At 34.4% G+C, this 17,047-nt stretch overlaps 1 protein-coding gene across 1 annotated transcript; it reads right to left on the bottom strand.

The window, feature by feature from the left end:
• Window positions 1-505: 505 nt before the first annotated feature.
• On the bottom strand, window positions 506-5,414 carry LOC120088435 (tRNA (5-methylaminomethyl-2-thiouridylate)-methyltransferase). The gene is made up of 10 exons (XM_039045726.2): window positions 4,942-5,414; window positions 4,596-4,670; window positions 4,297-4,350; window positions 4,017-4,095; window positions 3,758-3,885; window positions 3,160-3,243; window positions 2,542-2,625; window positions 2,075-2,226; window positions 1,665-1,815; window positions 506-1,135 (listed from the first exon to the last, which is right to left on the bottom strand). The coding sequence occupies exons 1-10, from the start codon at window positions 5,290-5,292 to the stop codon at window positions 680-682; spliced, it is 1,614 nt and encodes a 537-aa protein (XP_038901654.1). The 5' UTR covers window positions 5,293-5,414; the 3' UTR covers window positions 506-679.
• Between the last annotated feature and the right edge of the window lie 11,633 nt (window positions 5,415-17,047).

The following is a 17,047-nucleotide window of genomic DNA, read 5'->3' as shown; positions in this document are numbered from 1 at the left end:
TGGTCGTGATTTATTGGTTAGTAGAAATTGAATCTTTCCATTATGATAAATTATTGCTATTATGGTCAATTTGTAGGCTGAAGATCTATATTGAACACATCCACTGGACAACGTTAAAGATTGTTCCTTATTGAACACTGTTTGCTGTTTTATTTTTTTTTTCCTTCTTAACAAAGATTATTTATTTACTATTAACATTACTACTACTCCAATGAGTATTTTCTTTATAGAAATTGATTGGATACTCTTTATCTATATAAAAATTTTTATTTTTAAGCGGGTTGTGAAATTTGATCCTCACTTATCATTTTATATACTACCCATGATTTATTTAAATATTGTTCATATTTTAGTGCATCCCATATTACATCATTCTTTGTACAGCCCATACAGCACCCCTCAAATATATTATTTTATTTATTTATCTATTTATTTTTGCAATTGAAGGGAATGCATGAAATTAGATATAATCCGTTACCCTACTAAATTGTCATTTGGATTTGTGTTTGATTTCAATTTGGCCAGACGTTTCAAGATCAGTTCTTATAACTTACAAACATTTAGTTATGTCATAAACAAGTTAAAAGATTCATAATAATAATAATAAATAAAAAGTAATCTTGTGGGTTTCACTTTCATTGGCTGTAATGAAGGATTCGTTTTCTAAACTAGGGCAAAATTAAAATACCTGCAGCAACTTCTTCCGAAGGCTTCCAAGCCATTTCATTGGGGCTGTGGTGATTGCTTCATCTGAAGATACTTCTCCTATTTGCTTGATCACAGTGGTTTCTTGGTTATTTGACTCGCCGTGTATTTTCGTGTCATCTTTAGCTTCAGATTCTTTCAGAACACTCTCTGGTTTCACTTTTATCTTTATTGGTTTACCAAGCTTCGATTTATCTTCCATTTGTGCATTTTCAACAGCCTTTGGACATACAGGAAACCCCTGATCATCCCATGATTCTAAAATCACGCCTGACCCAATGCATCTCCTTCCCTTGTAAAAGGCTGCAAACTGCCCTGCTGCGAGGCCTTGGTCGTCTTCGCTTAGATGAACAACAGCAATGTCTTCACGACCATCCTCATTGTGTTCCATTGTCAAATTGCAGCTATAGAAACTCGGGCCATGTCGGACCTAATAATTGTATATAATCATGAAACAATGGGGAACTGGAAATGACATGATAAGGATCTAGACCAATAACACAATCTAAAAGCAAATGAGTGGAATATAGCAGGCATAGCATCCCCAGACCATTTCTAGATCATCTACTCAATCTAATACGTTTAATTCCTAAATAAAATAGAATCTAATACTTTTCCATCTCAAAAAAGAAAGCCCCTACACAATCCCTTATCAAATAAAATTGACTTCCAAACTTAAATCCTTTCTTTGAAAGAAAAACCCATGACGTCGAGATGCTTGTTCTATTGAATAATCATGGAAGATCGAAATTATTATGTAATTAATCAACGTTTCCGGATTATCAATTTTCCCAAGCATGATTGTTGACACAAACTAGCAGGAATAAACTGAAGGCTTCTCAGGAGAGGTTTGAATAAAAATGTTAAGACTATTGCCTTTTCTGTTATACCATTACAGCCAAACAATTTGAAGTAGTGAAACTAACGAGAAATATGGGAGATGGAAGCTGAAACTTTACCTTACATTGAAGCCCAGAAAATTGGTCTGGGGGCATACCAGTAAGCCATTTTAGTGATCCAACACGAAACACCCGCCTTCTTTTGTCAAATGAGAAATAATTTCTCGACACAAATACTACATTGTTCTTTATATCTTTTTCCACAACATACCTGCATTAGACCAAGGCGTAAAAGCTGAAATCGTCATTGTAATATAACTCCGCGAGAGACACAAGTAAAGAATGTGAACTCATGAGGCACCAAATTAGAAATAATTCAACGTAATTTGTCACTAAAAACTAAACTGGCACACTGTAACGTTCAAATCTACTCTACCAAATAGAATTTAAGATGTTCCTGAAGTTTCATTAATCATACATGATACAACCGCTAAACAGCAGAGAACATTGAATTGATTGAAAAGGCATACCAAGGTCCTCCAGGAAGTCTTAGACCTTGACGTTGGCCAATCGTGTAGAACCAAAATCCTCGATGTTTGCCAAGAAAATCTCCCGACTCTGCCTCCAGTATCACACCTTCGTCCTCCCCAATATGTCTTGCAACAAATTCACTAAACTTTATCTACACATCAAAGAAACAGGTTCTACATGAATTATACCCACTAGATACCTTATACGAGACCCATCTTCATAAACTAGATGAATGAAAATTTTTGCAGTTAGGAAGAATAAGGAAATAAAAAACTAGCTCAGGGAAAGTTCAGCCATCAGAAAATTTCAACAAGAGTTAGCAAATTTTATACGCAAAAGTTATAACAAGTAATAGAGTATTCTTACGATGCAACCAAATAGTTAGAAATACTGGCATTGAGGAATGGTTTTTGAGAAAATCACAAGTTCTCCAAACAGATATTTCAATCACCACATCCAAAAGTACCTTCCCAAGAAAGCATATTCCTTGTGAATCCTTTCTGTCTTTGTTTGGCAGGTTGAATTTTGCAGCAAGTTTGCGAACCTCATCCTGCAGATGATTGTTGAGGGAATATAAGGCTGAGAGAAGAAACATGTTACTGAAGTCACAACGCTAGAAAAACATATTAACAAGATAACAAGCACACAGGTAATTCTTTTTTCCTTCAAAAAAGATAGTGCATTAGCTGAAAGAATGTAGCTGGTTAAGATGGGAGCAAGTGTTAACTCATGATATGAACTTACAAATTGAAACACTTATATATAAGTTTTGCATACGAGAACAGTTAAAAACTTAATAGCTTCAGGCTGCAAGATAACACATCCAAAAGCTCTAATATGATATCTACATCAATTGGAAAAGTCCAATATGATTTTTAACTTTTATTAAATACATAAATTCCTCAATGGAATGCAACCGATGTTAGCTGCTAGGTGTTTATGTCTGTAGAAGCTTAGAAGGCCAGTACCAAATCATATAGATTTACGAAGCTGAACTTCTCGGATTACAATCTGAAGTCTGAAACATAAGATATATCTTAAAAATTACATGATAATAAATGCTGTAAAGTAAGCTTGAACAAACCTTTGGAATACAACCAAGAGGGAATAAAAGCCGTTTAAGCTGATTCTGTGAGAGATGCGATAGGAAATACGTTTGATCCTTGACCTAAAAAACAATAATAGTGAAGTAAAATAGGAAATCTTTAGTTAGGAACAAATGAAAAACAAGGAAAGGATAAATGCGTTTGACAATAAAACTTGAACTAGGTAAGCAATACATAATACTTATTAATGATATTGTTTCTAGATGGATTACAACAAATACTGGCCCATGTTGTTCAATATAGGTCATACTGTTCCACTGAGTTTATACATGAGACTTCATGTTGAATTACTAAAGACATCACTAACTGTCATGCGTAAAATATAGATTAAAGACATCAATATAGGTCATATCGTTCCACTGAGTTTATACACAAGACTTCAAGTTGAATTATTAAAGACATCACTAACTGTCATGCACAGCATATAGACAAGAGTCATAAAAATAGCAAAATAGTGTCCTAAAGGGTTATAGAAACAATCAACTACAAAATAATAAAGTTCAGCAAGTTATAACTGATACTCCCTATTGGATGGGTTAGATTGAAAGAAAGGCCCATGCAATTGTTTCCAGATACCATGTCCTTGGATAGTTCTAAAACAGAAGGTTTATCCATTTGATCAGCAGATGGATGAATAACATTTGCATAATGCCCTGAAGCAACATAATCGAACTCCATATTGCTTATTGCATCCATGAATGCACCTGGAAAAAGCAGGGGATGCCATAAATTATATCAATACAAAAGAAATCATAAACATACAAATAACAAAATAATAAAATAAAATAAAACATGATGATATAGCCAAAATCTCTAGCGCATCCAATGAACATACCGAACTTTATTCTTGTGTTACAAAGGACGTCAGGGTTTGGAGTACGGCCACATCGATATTCTTCAATTATATAAGAAACCTAAAAGCATGAACTAAGCAATATTCAGTAGACAGAAAAGAGAACCTAAAACTACTTTGTCCTATCCTATTAGAAAAGAACGAATGAGCAAGAGGGTCAGCCGGCACAAGTATACCAAATTGATTGGATGTCATGTACTAATATCATTAAGATTTCCATCAAAGTTATAGCACACAATTGTAATTGTAAAAAGGCACTTACCACATTCCTCCAATATTCCTCGGTCAAATGAACGACTTCTAATGGTACATCAACCTGAAAACCAATTTACATTTTTCAATTCTAAGATCTCTCTTGAGCACAAACTACGGCAGAAAAATAAGACACATATTTTCCCATTATGCAGAACCTATAATTACGGCGCCATATGGTGAAATAACTTATGGACATCTTGAACGATGATCAATTTCCCAAGAAAACCTTTATTTCATTAAGATCTTCGCTGGCCAAATTACACTTTTTAAGTCCAGATGGATTTATAAGCTAAAATAGTAACAAACCTGATCACAAACAGCTTTAGCATACTTCAAATCATCGTCCCATGGGCATTCTGACCAAAAATTCTCGAAATCTTCCTACGAAAACAAAACCCATCAAAGTGCGGTCATACGAACAGGCTATTATCCTCTGCCAACACAGCTGATACATACAAAAAGAGAAACACTTCCACACGCGTTCTTGATTATAATCCTAAACACCAATTATTTTTGCTACAAGACTTCGTGCTAAAATGACCATTTGATTACTCACGATTGCGCCAGCATTCTCAATATCATCTACCTTAATTTGCAAAAAAACACAACAACCATATAACCTATTCCATTTAAAAGAACAAAGAGGAAGCACCTGGAACCAGATTTTGAGGTAGAAGGCAGTGCAGGAGTGGCCAGCAGCGTGGAGGAGGCGGAGGGCGACGCTGCTATCGACGCCGCCGCTGAGAAGAACGGCAACTTTGAGGGGATAGGAAGGCATCGAACATGAGAGGAAAGGCACCAAGTCGGCATCGGAGAGGCCTTTAGGTGAAGAAGATTCCAAGGTTTTACACAGGGCAGAGGAGGCGGAGAACCGGGTGAGGAAGAGCCGAGGGTTGCGCCGGCGGAGGACAGGTCTGAGAATTGAGGGGGAAAGGGGAAGAGAAGTGAAATGGGAGATGGGAAGAGAACACCAAACGACGGGCTTCACTCGCAGTCTCAGCATCACTGTAATTGAATCTCCCCTTCCTTTCTATCCACCGCCGTCGCATTCTTCTACCTCCCAACCGAAGACGAACCAACGAAAAACATATTGGGTTTTTTTTGTACCGGATGGACTCAATTGGAAGGCCAAATGAAAAATGATTTCTACTTACGTCATAAGCATGTGATTTTACCAATTTGTCCTTGAGATTCACTCCTCATACAAAGGTGGGTGTACGGATCCTCGCCAAGCCTACCGCCAAACTGTCCAGCAATTTTAATCATCTGCAGCATCACCGGCTTCATCTCGAACCGCGATCCATCCAAGGTTGGCCTCATGATTCCTGGTGATAAATCATAAAGGTCGGGCGACGCATAGTCCCGGAGGGCCTATTGCGGTCGTTCACCGAGAGAATGGGGTTCGCCATGATATTATTTGCATTTGGTGCTCTGTTTTCCGATTGCTCCGCCATGTTGGGATCTTTCTCTTGTTGTTGTTGGCTGCTATTTCTTCTTCTTCGGAAAGTTCTCTCAATCTCTAGGTCGTAATTGGGCTCAGGAATTTGTCCTTTGCTCATCAACGCCCGCTTCTTCCCTTACCAAAGGAGAGGCAGTGCACAGAGATGGAAAGCTGCAAAGAAAATAAAAAAAAATTACTGTTAGCACAATATGTACTGCCGCAGTCCCCGGCAACGGCGCCAAAAACTTGATGCGTTCGTGATTATGATGAAATAATGGTGTATATTGTGATGGTGGTGTATGCGTTGTACATGCAAGTTTTCTTAGCAAAATCCAATTATAAATCCTACTAGGTCGCCTGGTAAGCCCAGGGTCGAACACAGGGACTATGGAGACAGTATGCGACAGTGATTTCTGATTCCTTTGCAGTGACAAATAAAACAATGAGTTGGTTGGTATGTTTGTTTAAAGTATAGATTCTATGTGACGAAATTGAGAAAAGAATTAATAATAGCGAAAGTAACAATGAGTATGCGGGGAACAGGTTGAGAAGGGATTTAGCTAACACTTCCTAAGATTGCGTTCAAGCTATGCGATCATGCTACACACACAACAGCAAATCATCTCCCAATGCAAATTTCATAGTTCCTATTTCTAAGACGCATGCAATGTATACAATGATGTTGATAGGACTTATTCCTAAATCTATATTCTTGTCTATGCGATGATGAATGATGCACACATACACAAGGTGACCGCATACTATCATATCCTATCTCTAGGGTGCATGCGATGCGTTAATAGCAAACATAACTTATTCCTAAGTTTCTATCTCTTACTTATGCGGTTCTAATCTGAATCTCCCAAGCCTATATTCTAATCTGACTTTCCCAGGCCTAGATTTTATCCTTAGACCACCCTCCCGAGCATCTCTAAAGGACGAATGACGCATACATAGTACAAGATGATCGCATAAAGTGAAGATCTCAGGTTATGTTAGCTAAGTGCTTCTCAACCCATTTGGAAGTTTAGTTACTCATGTGTAATGTAAAAAGAGTGAACAGATGTAGAGACGCAAATTCCATTTGATAAATAAAATCAGAATATAGAATGACAATGGAAAGTAGGGATAATGAGTCTGGTAGCAATGTCTTGCTTCCCAAGGTTTTTACATTGTGTTTTTTTTTTTTTCTCTACTCTACCCAAAAGAATGTGCTTGCTTCCGCAAGAGTCGGCCCTCTCTTCGTTTGTAGCGCCTCCCAATAGTCTTCCGAGCTTCCCAGGAGTGATCTCTCGTCGTCCCCAATCCTTCACTCGCCTCCACCTTCTAAGTGTAAGAAAACTATGAACAACGGCTAACTATCTTCTATATGACGAACTATCTATACGGCTAAGCTCCCTTATCGATGGTGGCCTTCGGTATTTATAGAGATTAAGGTGAAGAAGCTTTTCTCTCAAATGATTTCACTGATGGGATGCCATTAAATCTCTGTCTGATGCGCCGATTAATTGTCACCAAAACGTTGAGTGTACTTGCTACAGTATGTTGTTAACGGCTTGTCAACTAAATTCAAATTCGATCATCATAAGCTTTTTGTCCCATCGTGATTTATTAAGCTTTCACTTTGATGTGTCGTCTCTATACGGCCACCTTCTTGAGCAGATCTTCGTGAACGCATACGATCGCATAGCTTTGCGGTCGCAATCTTCTAATGCGCTCGGACGCTAAATTCCCTGATCGCAATTTTGCCTTGTGCCAATGCATTTTCCTGCACAAAATACATAAATTAGTTGTTTTAACGCAATTGGCACATGCGAACGCAATGTTCTCAACTTAATGCTTTTGGACACAATTTTATATATTTTTACTGTCGCAATCCTACATTGTTTATATCTTTGCGTTGTAATAACGTGCATTTCTGCCCGTTATCAGGTATCCTGTGTACCCTTCGTCTACCAACCTGTACCACTCTTTTTGGTGGGAGTATTTTTATCTTGGTATACCCTGGTGGATTTTTCCATTGTGATACATGACCAAGCGGGTTTATTGATTCGACATATGCTAATACTAGGGAATCAACACTATACAATCGGCTGCATAGAGTGAACGGATTAATATTGCACTCTTAGTTGCAGCAATAGCGTGCGAACACGGAATCTTCAAACACTGAAATTGCTTGCAATTATATTCTCGAGTGTTAAGGCTGACTATACCATCTAATCCACCGTCCTTGATATGAAATCTATAACAATCAATTAGATTTACTTGGCATCGCCTTGCTTTTTCACATTCTAAACCCATTATTTCCTCCACATAGATTGAGTGTGTCGATGTACTATTAGGCCACATTGTTCGCTGCTTATGAAACAAACCTTGAAGTACACCTCTTATGTATTCTACCAATGAAGTTATTGGTAACACTCTTGCTTATTTAGTAATATCACTGAAGCATTCAACACTATTGCTGGTCATGTTATCATATCGGTTATCGGACTGGTAACACTGTGCCCACCGTTGAATACCAACATCCTCTAAATATCTAGCAAGGGAACCATTATTGTAGTTTACTATTTGGACCCAATGACACTTAAACTCTAATTCTCGATACGCTTTACAAACATCGTGAAACAATTTTTTAATGGCCTCGCCTTTGAAGTATTTCTCCACGTTCCTTTTCAAATGGAAGGTACAAAGTCCGTGGTAAGAATTGGGGAATATGATATTAACGACATTAGCTATGCTCTATCCATGGTCTGAGACGAATACGAGGTTAAGGCATTCTCCAATTGTTGTTAGGTTTTTCATGAACCACTTCAGGGATCAGTCATTCTCACTATTAACAATTACATATGCTAGTGAGTACAGTTGGTTATTACCATTCATTGCAATACCAACTATCATTGTTCCCTTATGTTTACTCTTTAGATGAGTGCCATCTACAATGATCACGGGTTGATAACTCTTAAAGCCTCTTAGACTCGCACCTAGAGCTATGAACATGTATTTGAAATATTTTGATTATTCAAGCTCAATCTCAAATACAGTTCCAAGATTTTCTATTTTCAAAACCTCACCATATGCATGCAAGACGTCATATGATTCCTCTGGCGTCTCCCTTGAAAGAGCAAAAGTAGTTTCTCTCGCATGCCATGCCTTCGTCATAACTAATATTGACACCATATTGTTGTCGTATATCCTCAATAATACGGTGTGATTTGTCCCCCCGACCAATGCGAAACTTGTCCTTTATTAGGTGACCAATAACGAATGTGTTGGCTTGCCTGTGGTCATGATTCAATACTTAATCGAGCATGTGCGATTGAGCATGCATTTTATGATCTTGAAAATATCATATCCGCCTATTTTAATAGCTTGAACAACCCACTTACAAGTCTTGTGTGAACACCGAACACTATACAATTTTTTGTTCAATTTTTTAACCCGCAGCTCAAAGTTGTTCTTAATGGCCAACATTGCTAACCTCTTCTTCATATCACTCTTGCTGAAGAAAATTTGACCTTCTTCAATTGTATCTACCAACCCTATAGACGACTATGGTTGCATAATCAAGTCCCCAATTTTGGCGTTACTACTAGATGGTACATTGATCGGATTTTGGCGAAGTATACTCCCAACAAAATGGCCAAAATCATTTGACAAAATTGGAGTTGGTTGTTCTTCATTCACGACAAAATGACCACTCCCTAAAAAAAATTTGGATTGGTTGTTCTTCATTCACAACAGAAGGATTTTTCCCTAAAACAACCGAGGTTGTCTGTTCTTTATTCCTAACCTCTTCATCTTCTATCATTGCATTCTCACTTACACATGTCCCAACATCTTCTATTGTCACATTTGGATGCAATACGTTCATTATATTAACATCAATGTTATCATTTTCCAGTGAGACACCCAATGGACAAACATCATGCTCATTTACATCATCTTCACACATGGGTTGGTCTGATCTCTCTTAGCAATCAAATGTTGCCACGATGAATTTCTTCGATTTCCTCAAGACTTACAAATACCTGCAGCCTAGTACGGTCATACTCTGAAAGAAGAAATTTAACATCAGCATCGTTCATTAAGCATACTGGAGGAGAATCAATATTCATCTTATATTTCACCCTCATTATAATATTGAACCATATCGAATTAACTTGCATGATATCTTATACAAGATTTACCAGCTCATTGTCGTCAATGTGCTTGGAATAGCAAACCTTTCAAACGGCCTCCAGTAGAGCATTCTTCTGTATCGTCCCATATACCACCATAACATAAGAATATATACTTATCCATCCTTCAAGAAAAACAATACAGAAAGTGAGCATTTAGGAAAATAGGTAACTGTTAAATACTCGCTACTTGCTACTCGATTCTCGTCACTCGATACTCGGTATTCTCAACTTGATACTTTTCAGGTTTCATAGCTCTTTCTCCTCATCCTCGCTTCACTGGGAGCTACTTGCATGTATCAGTACACACTCACAAACTCACACTCATTCGTTCTATTTACTACATTTGTATGTCTCGCACATCGTCAAAAAAAAATTTAAAAAAAAAATTAGCAGGAAAAAGCACATTTACTTACTTGAGGTGTGAGACAATATAGTGAAATGATCTCAGTGCCTTTATAACTTGATCTCCATCAAGATAAACAGGTTTTGTGAAGTGGATTTTTTGAAGAGAAAGTGATCCCGATTTTTTCTTTCATGTTTCAGTCTTGTTTGTTCTTAGTTAATAAAAAAAAAATTACTTCACATTTTAAGAAATCGATTTAAAATTCACCATGTATATGGCCAGAAAATTCTCCAATTGTGTATGTTCATACATGAACATTAATTATAGAGCAGGTTCCGTATCGAGTGACATAGATAATTCAAAATAATCGAGTATGACGTTGATATGGTCGAATATACACGTGTCGATTGAAGCCGTATTGAGTGACCATGAAGCTAGGTATCGAGTGACTGTGCATCGAAGAACGTGTGAGGAGCCATCAAGGATCGAGTAAATTCGTATTGACAGGCACGAGGGGTGCATCTCAGGGGTGAATCGGTAAAATCACACGCTTATGACGTAACTTTCCATTACTTTCTCTACAGGAGGCCATTTTTCATTTGGGCCTCCCAAATGAGGCTATCCGTACAAGAAACCCAAACATATTATCCAATTTAATTTTTCTTAAAAGTATTATGTCAAAAAAATTGTTAAAAAAATACTTGTCTAACCTTTTACCAAAATAACAATTTAGTTCTTTATTTGTCTTGTAACGATTTGGTCCATGTAGTTTTAATTCTGTAATGATTCAATCCATGAACTTTAATGTGTAACAATTTAGTCCTTATATTTTTTAATTCATAATAATTGAGTCCCTAACATAAACAAATTTATCAAAATTAGATGTTGATTTTTATTATTTTATGATGTAGACTTTGTATTTTATTATCGACTTATTTATGCAAGAAATCTTATTAAATCTTTGACTCTAATTTCTATAGTAGGGACTAAATTGTTTCAAATATTAAAGTACAAGGACTAAATTGTTACACGGTAAAATTCAAGTACTAAATTATTACAGAATTAAAAGTTTAGGGACTAAATCGTTAAAATCAAAGTTGATGAACTAAATTGTTACTCTTTTGAAAGTTTAGAGAGTAAAAGTGATTTTTAACCAAACTTTTTATTATCCACCAATGCATTAATATTTTCATATATATACAAAATTTACTATAAATTTTGAAAATATTATTCACACATTGTATTTCATTATAGGAAAATAATATTTATTTTTTGAACAATTTCAATAAGTTTTAACTTTGAGTATATAAATTTGCCAAAATGAGTTTAGTTTAGTGTCAATTGACATGACTTTTTCCCTAATGGTCAAAGGTCGGACCCTACCCTGTAATTGTTGTACTAAAAAAAATTGAATATAAATTTAAAATTGATTTAAAACACAATAACTAAAATTGAGCAATTAAAAGTACAATGACTAAAATTGAACAAAAATAGAACAACATATTTTAACCTTTATTTTGTTGTTTTTTACAATAACATATTCAAATTTTTATTTTGAATATTAAAATTCGAAATTATTAATATATATATATATATATATTAATTTTCATATCTTTTTATTATTATTTAACAAAATCACCATGTTAGAATTGTGTGACTTTTTTTTTACCTAAAAGTAAATTTTTCATACATTTGTAATTTTAAATCTCTGACCTTTTAACCAAAAAGACATATCTCATATTGATTGAACTTTGTTGATGTGTTGTGATTTAATTAATTAATTACTCATATTCACGTCAGAGTCAAATCATCCTTTAAACCAATGCTATAAGTATTTAAATAAAAAGTTATATATAGTAGCCAGGGTGTAAAAAAAAAATTCCATACAACTCCAATTTATCACAAACTATGTTAGCATCAAGTTAAAAAACATAATAATGACCCATGTTAGTAATATCTAAAAACAATAATAAATGATAAAAGTGTGTTTAACTGCCGACATAGTTCATTTGTAGTGGCTCTTTGAAAACCAACGAGAATGAAAGTGGATTGCACCCCCGAATTTGTCATCGAGGACGATGACAGTTTAAGTGGGGGAGGATGTCACAAACTAACTTTGAGAAAGTAGATTGTGATCCCACTTGTGCAGACAGTGTAGTGGCGACACATGAGTGTCGACATATCTAGCAAAGACAAAGTGTTAGAGGTTCGATGTAGCACCCGGTATGTCGTTTTGATTCGACAAGGGCGCAGAAGGGCCTAAGTCTCGACTATGTCCGGATAGATAGATGTCTAGGAAGTCCCGAGTTGGATTGTTGCTCATGGGTCGGTTGATGATGGTTCTCAATAAGTGTGCCCGAGCAGGAGAGAGAAAGTTGATGACATCCCGACACTCGAGATGGCATCCTGAAGCATCAATGGGACTCGATAGTTCTCGGTTGGCCCGATACTTGCTCGAGTTGTCCTGCTCGACTTATGGTTCTCGAGATGGCCTAATGGTCGCGATTATGTTGTCTTTTTATAATGGTTCGGTGGATATATTGATTGAATTAATTAAGAGTTTTCTTATGTCTTTTTAAAGCAGAACGACCATAGGACAAGTATGGCAGATGATCTTAGCAGTTCGTGTGAGGATGAGGGGCAACATGTTGATGGTTAGGTTGTGTGGGTCTGCCCTCCTAAGTACTGGTTGGCTCTATCATGTGATGCAGCTTAGGATGCTTCGCATGGTAAACGGGGTGTTGGCTAGGTGCTTCAAGATCATAGGGGTGCTCATTACAGCTGATAGAAAGACTATGAAGGGATCTTTTGATGCATTATATACAGAAGTTAATGTGATTACAAAAGGGCTTCGAGATGTGACTCCAAAGGTGAAACCGCTGTTGGTAGTGGAGTCTGATTGCGTCACAGGCCGTTCTTGATTAGGAAGGAAAATGTGCTCATTTCAGTCAAGTCGGTAACAGAAGATATCATAGATATAGAAGTGAATCATGTGAATCAATTTTAGCACATCCAGTATACACAAAATGTGATGACAGATGGTTTGGCTCGACAGCCAGTGAACAAGTTTCAATCTTATTTTTGGCAAGATAATTTTCTTGATTGGTTATGCTTGTTAATTGAGCTATTGTTGAATGATTTGGTTTTCTAAAGATTTCTTTTTAAAAATAATAATAATAATAATAATACTTTGTTAAGGTATATGGGTCATTTTTTAAGAAGCCCATTTGGTAAGCCCAATCCCGTCCAAGAAAAATATGTTCTTGTCTATTTTTACTTGAAATGTATTTATCGATGATCATAGGGATTTTATTTTATTTGTTTTTTTTATATACATAATATGTGGATGAGGGATTGAACCTCAAATCTTAAGGTTGATCTTGATAGTACATATTCATGCCATATGAGATGTGCTCATGTTGGTATTGACTATTATAGTCATCTATTCTTAGTTTATCAATCTTCACTATTAAGAGCATATATATTGCTATGTATATCGTACAACAAGTTATTGTCTCGTGTTTGTGTTTGATATTTGGAGATGTTTTTGTGATGTTCTTGTTATATTAACTCGTTCTAGTATGGATAGAAGCTCGTAATGAGGGTGATGTGATCTTACTCATGAGAGTAATGATATTATTCCTGTAATTAGTATACTTTTTTTAACCTTTGAGTTCACGATGTATGAAAGTGAATATTAAAACTTCTAAAATTTAGGACAACACATTTATAACTTGAAATATGCTCAGATTAAAATAAAACCAATATTTAAGTTTAAAAATGTCATGACACACTACATAAATTAATAATATGACATTAATCTAATCACCAAAAAAAAACTATTGACTAGAATATTCTATGATATTATCTATTCTTTTAAATAAAATTTTGCGACTAATTTATATGGATGATATTTATATCGTCGACACATTTTCCCACTCATAAGAAAATGTACAGTAAATACTTGAATATAAGCATATATATGGAAAAATAGATCCAATTCTTCTCCACTTAAAAAAAATGTTTTTAGTATAATAAAGGATGAGAAGATTCAAGCCACAAACCTTTATATCACTAATATATAATATATATATTTTTTAGTTGAGAAAAAATCTATTTAATAATTGCGTATAGAGAAGTGATGAAGAAACCAAAATCCCAAATAAATTGACCGATAACCAGATGAACATTAAGTAAACGTGTTTTTTTTTTTTTTTTTTTTTTGGAGATCTTGAATTGAAAGAAGAATTTTTTAAGTGATCTAACTCCAATCTAATTTGTTTTCCTTAAATCTATTTTAACAACTGAAATAGTATATTGTACTAAAAAAAAATGAAATATTAAGTCGAAAAGTTTTATATAATATAAACCATAAACTATATTCTAAAAATATATATATAAACTATAAACTAAAAAATCAATAAAATATTAGAGACTATTAATATATTTACCCCTTAAAAGTGACGTTGAAAAACGTTCTATTTTCTTCTTCGTTCATTAATTCCTATAGCTTTTACAAAATTATTTAAATATTCATATTTGCATCCACATTTATATAAAAAATGATATTTTGTCATTTGAATAGTTGTATCATATTAAGATATATACCTTTAATCGAAAAGTCAAACTCTTCTTATTTCATATATTGCTAAACTAAATAAAACATATTTGTATTTATATTGACAATAATCATGTTCTTGATTTTGTCCACACATACCTATACTTTTACATCCACTAAAAAAAGGAAGTTGGGGAGTAAGTACAATAGCACATACTTTTGAATTTGATCATTAGGAATGCTGTAAAGAGGCATTCAATTGGATAACAATAAGTATGTCACAATGGAAATTAGAAAGTTTGATTGCTATTTTCTTTGGGAAAAAAAAACTTTTAAAATCCTTTATACAAATTTGTGGCTTGATTTGAGATTAATCCAATCTAAATAAGTTGTTTAAATTTATATACATTTTTTTTATCTAACTTCACAAATATAAATAAAAGTATCGCTAAAATAATATGATAATTAATTTTTTTGGACTAACAAAAAAATTAATAGATTCTAACTTTTTATTTGTAAAAATAGCAAATCAATACATCTCATTTGTGAAAATGGCAAAATGAATTAAAAATAAAAAAATAAACGAATTTATAAAAGTCTAAACTACCAACAACTATACAAATGAGATTTCGATTGATTTATTAAAAAATACTCGTAATTATATTGTAACTAAAACAAACGTCTAGAGATTATTGGGGCTCTAAGTGCTCCAACCAAGTGTTTGCCATTTTTTTTCTCCGAAATCAACTCCTCCACCAACAGTTGTGACACCTCCAACTTCAATTATGTTTTCATCTCTGGCTCCGTTAGGCATGACTCCCTCTCCTTCCACCAAAACTTTACCATCAGCTTTGACTTCAACTCCTTCTCCACCGGCTTTATTTATTGCTCCTTCGTAGCCACTAGTGATTACTCCAATAGCATCTTCTTCTATCTCAACTCCAACAAAGGCTCTGTTGCCAATCTAACCTCTAACAATGGTGTTGTCGTGAACTATCATTAGAACCATAATTTTCTGCACTTTACTAATTGGTCTATCTTCACTCTTCACTCAAAAATTTTCAAACTAATTAAAAAAACCTTATGTTTGATTGTATGAATTTTTCAAACTAATTAAAAAATCAAAATGCAAAAACATAGAATAAGTTGAAAAATTTAAAAAAAAAAAAAAAACAAAGAAAATGATATTTGAAAAAAAAAAAGGTTTAGTTCTGATATTTGAAAAAAAAAAATACAAAAACAACCATGTGATTTTATGATTTAAAACAAGAAGATATTTTAGAAGAAAATAAAGATGTATGACAAAAGGAACCTACAAGGAAAAAATGAGTTACACTGTAATTCAGATAAGGGTTATGTATAAAGGGTCTTTTGAAAGTTTTTTTGCTATACTTCCAATTAGGTATTTACATGACCTACAAATACGCTGAATTAGTCTCCAAGTTACACCCAACAAATACATTGTAATTGAAGATCAATTAATCAAACAATCTAAATTGCTTTTGAACTTAGCCAAAATTCTATAATAATACTTTTTCTTGTTCTAGACCCAAATTATCATTTTAGAAAGTGAGGGATGGACCGATAAAAACTTTATTTAAATAATTGCATTCATGAATAAATAAGACGATTAAAAATCGATTTAGATTGGAGTATGAAAATCCCAATTAAAAATCGTCACCTAAAATTACTAACCAATTATAATATTGTGTTTGATGCCAATTATGAAGATCTCGGAAGAGAAACAAACAATATTCGACAATGGTAAATTTGTCATGTGGATTTAAGATCCCAAGGCAAACTGGTTGATATTGACACCGTCCATATGCTTGGCCTACGAAATCACTTTGGAAAGAATAGACTTTGCGACTTGAACTCTTGGTTGATGGACGATTAACTTTCATCTATGCACCTATGAATTTGACCGATTAAGTCAAGCCTCCAAAGTAGACTTGTGGTCGATTGAGAACAACAAATAAAATTAATTAAAAAATTGAAAATTGAAAAACTAAATAAAATAAAATTTGAAATTGAAGATAAGATCAAATATAATATTTGAAAAAAAAAAGATTACATTCGATTTTAAAATTTGAAAAGTGGAGGGAGATAATTTAAGAGAATCATAATTCATGCTAAAAAAATCTGCAAATGACAGAATTAGTTGCAATGGAACTGATTTTTCATGGCGTTTCAGGGTTAAAGAAAAGTGGGAACACATGTGAGAGTGTATTT

The sequence above is a fragment of the Benincasa hispida genome, chromosome 10, assembly GCF_027475165.1.
Source record: "Benincasa hispida cultivar pf3 chromosome 10, pf3_genome.v1.1, whole genome shotgun sequence".
NCBI lineage: Eukaryota > Viridiplantae > Streptophyta > Magnoliopsida > Cucurbitales > Cucurbitaceae > Benincasa > Benincasa hispida.
The sequence above is the reverse complement of the archived record's forward strand: the minus strand, read 5'-3'. Positions and strand labels throughout refer to the sequence as shown.

What these genes read in the sequence shown, in the direction of transcription:
- LOC120088435 (XM_039045726.2), bottom strand. Translation starts at nt 5,292, where the DNA reads ATGCTGAGACTGCGAGTGAAGCCCGTCGTTTGGTGTTCTCTTCCCATC. An exon ending in CTCTTGGTTGTATTCCAAAG is followed by an intron (nt 2,626 to 3,159) that starts GTTTGTTCAAGC and finishes AATCATCTGCAG; the next exon opens with GATGAGGTTCGCAAACTTGC. An exon ending in TTTCTGGGCTTCAATGTAAG is followed by an intron (nt 1,136 to 1,664) that starts GTAAAGTTTCAG and finishes TACAATTATTAG; the next exon opens with GTCCGACATGGCCCGAGTTT.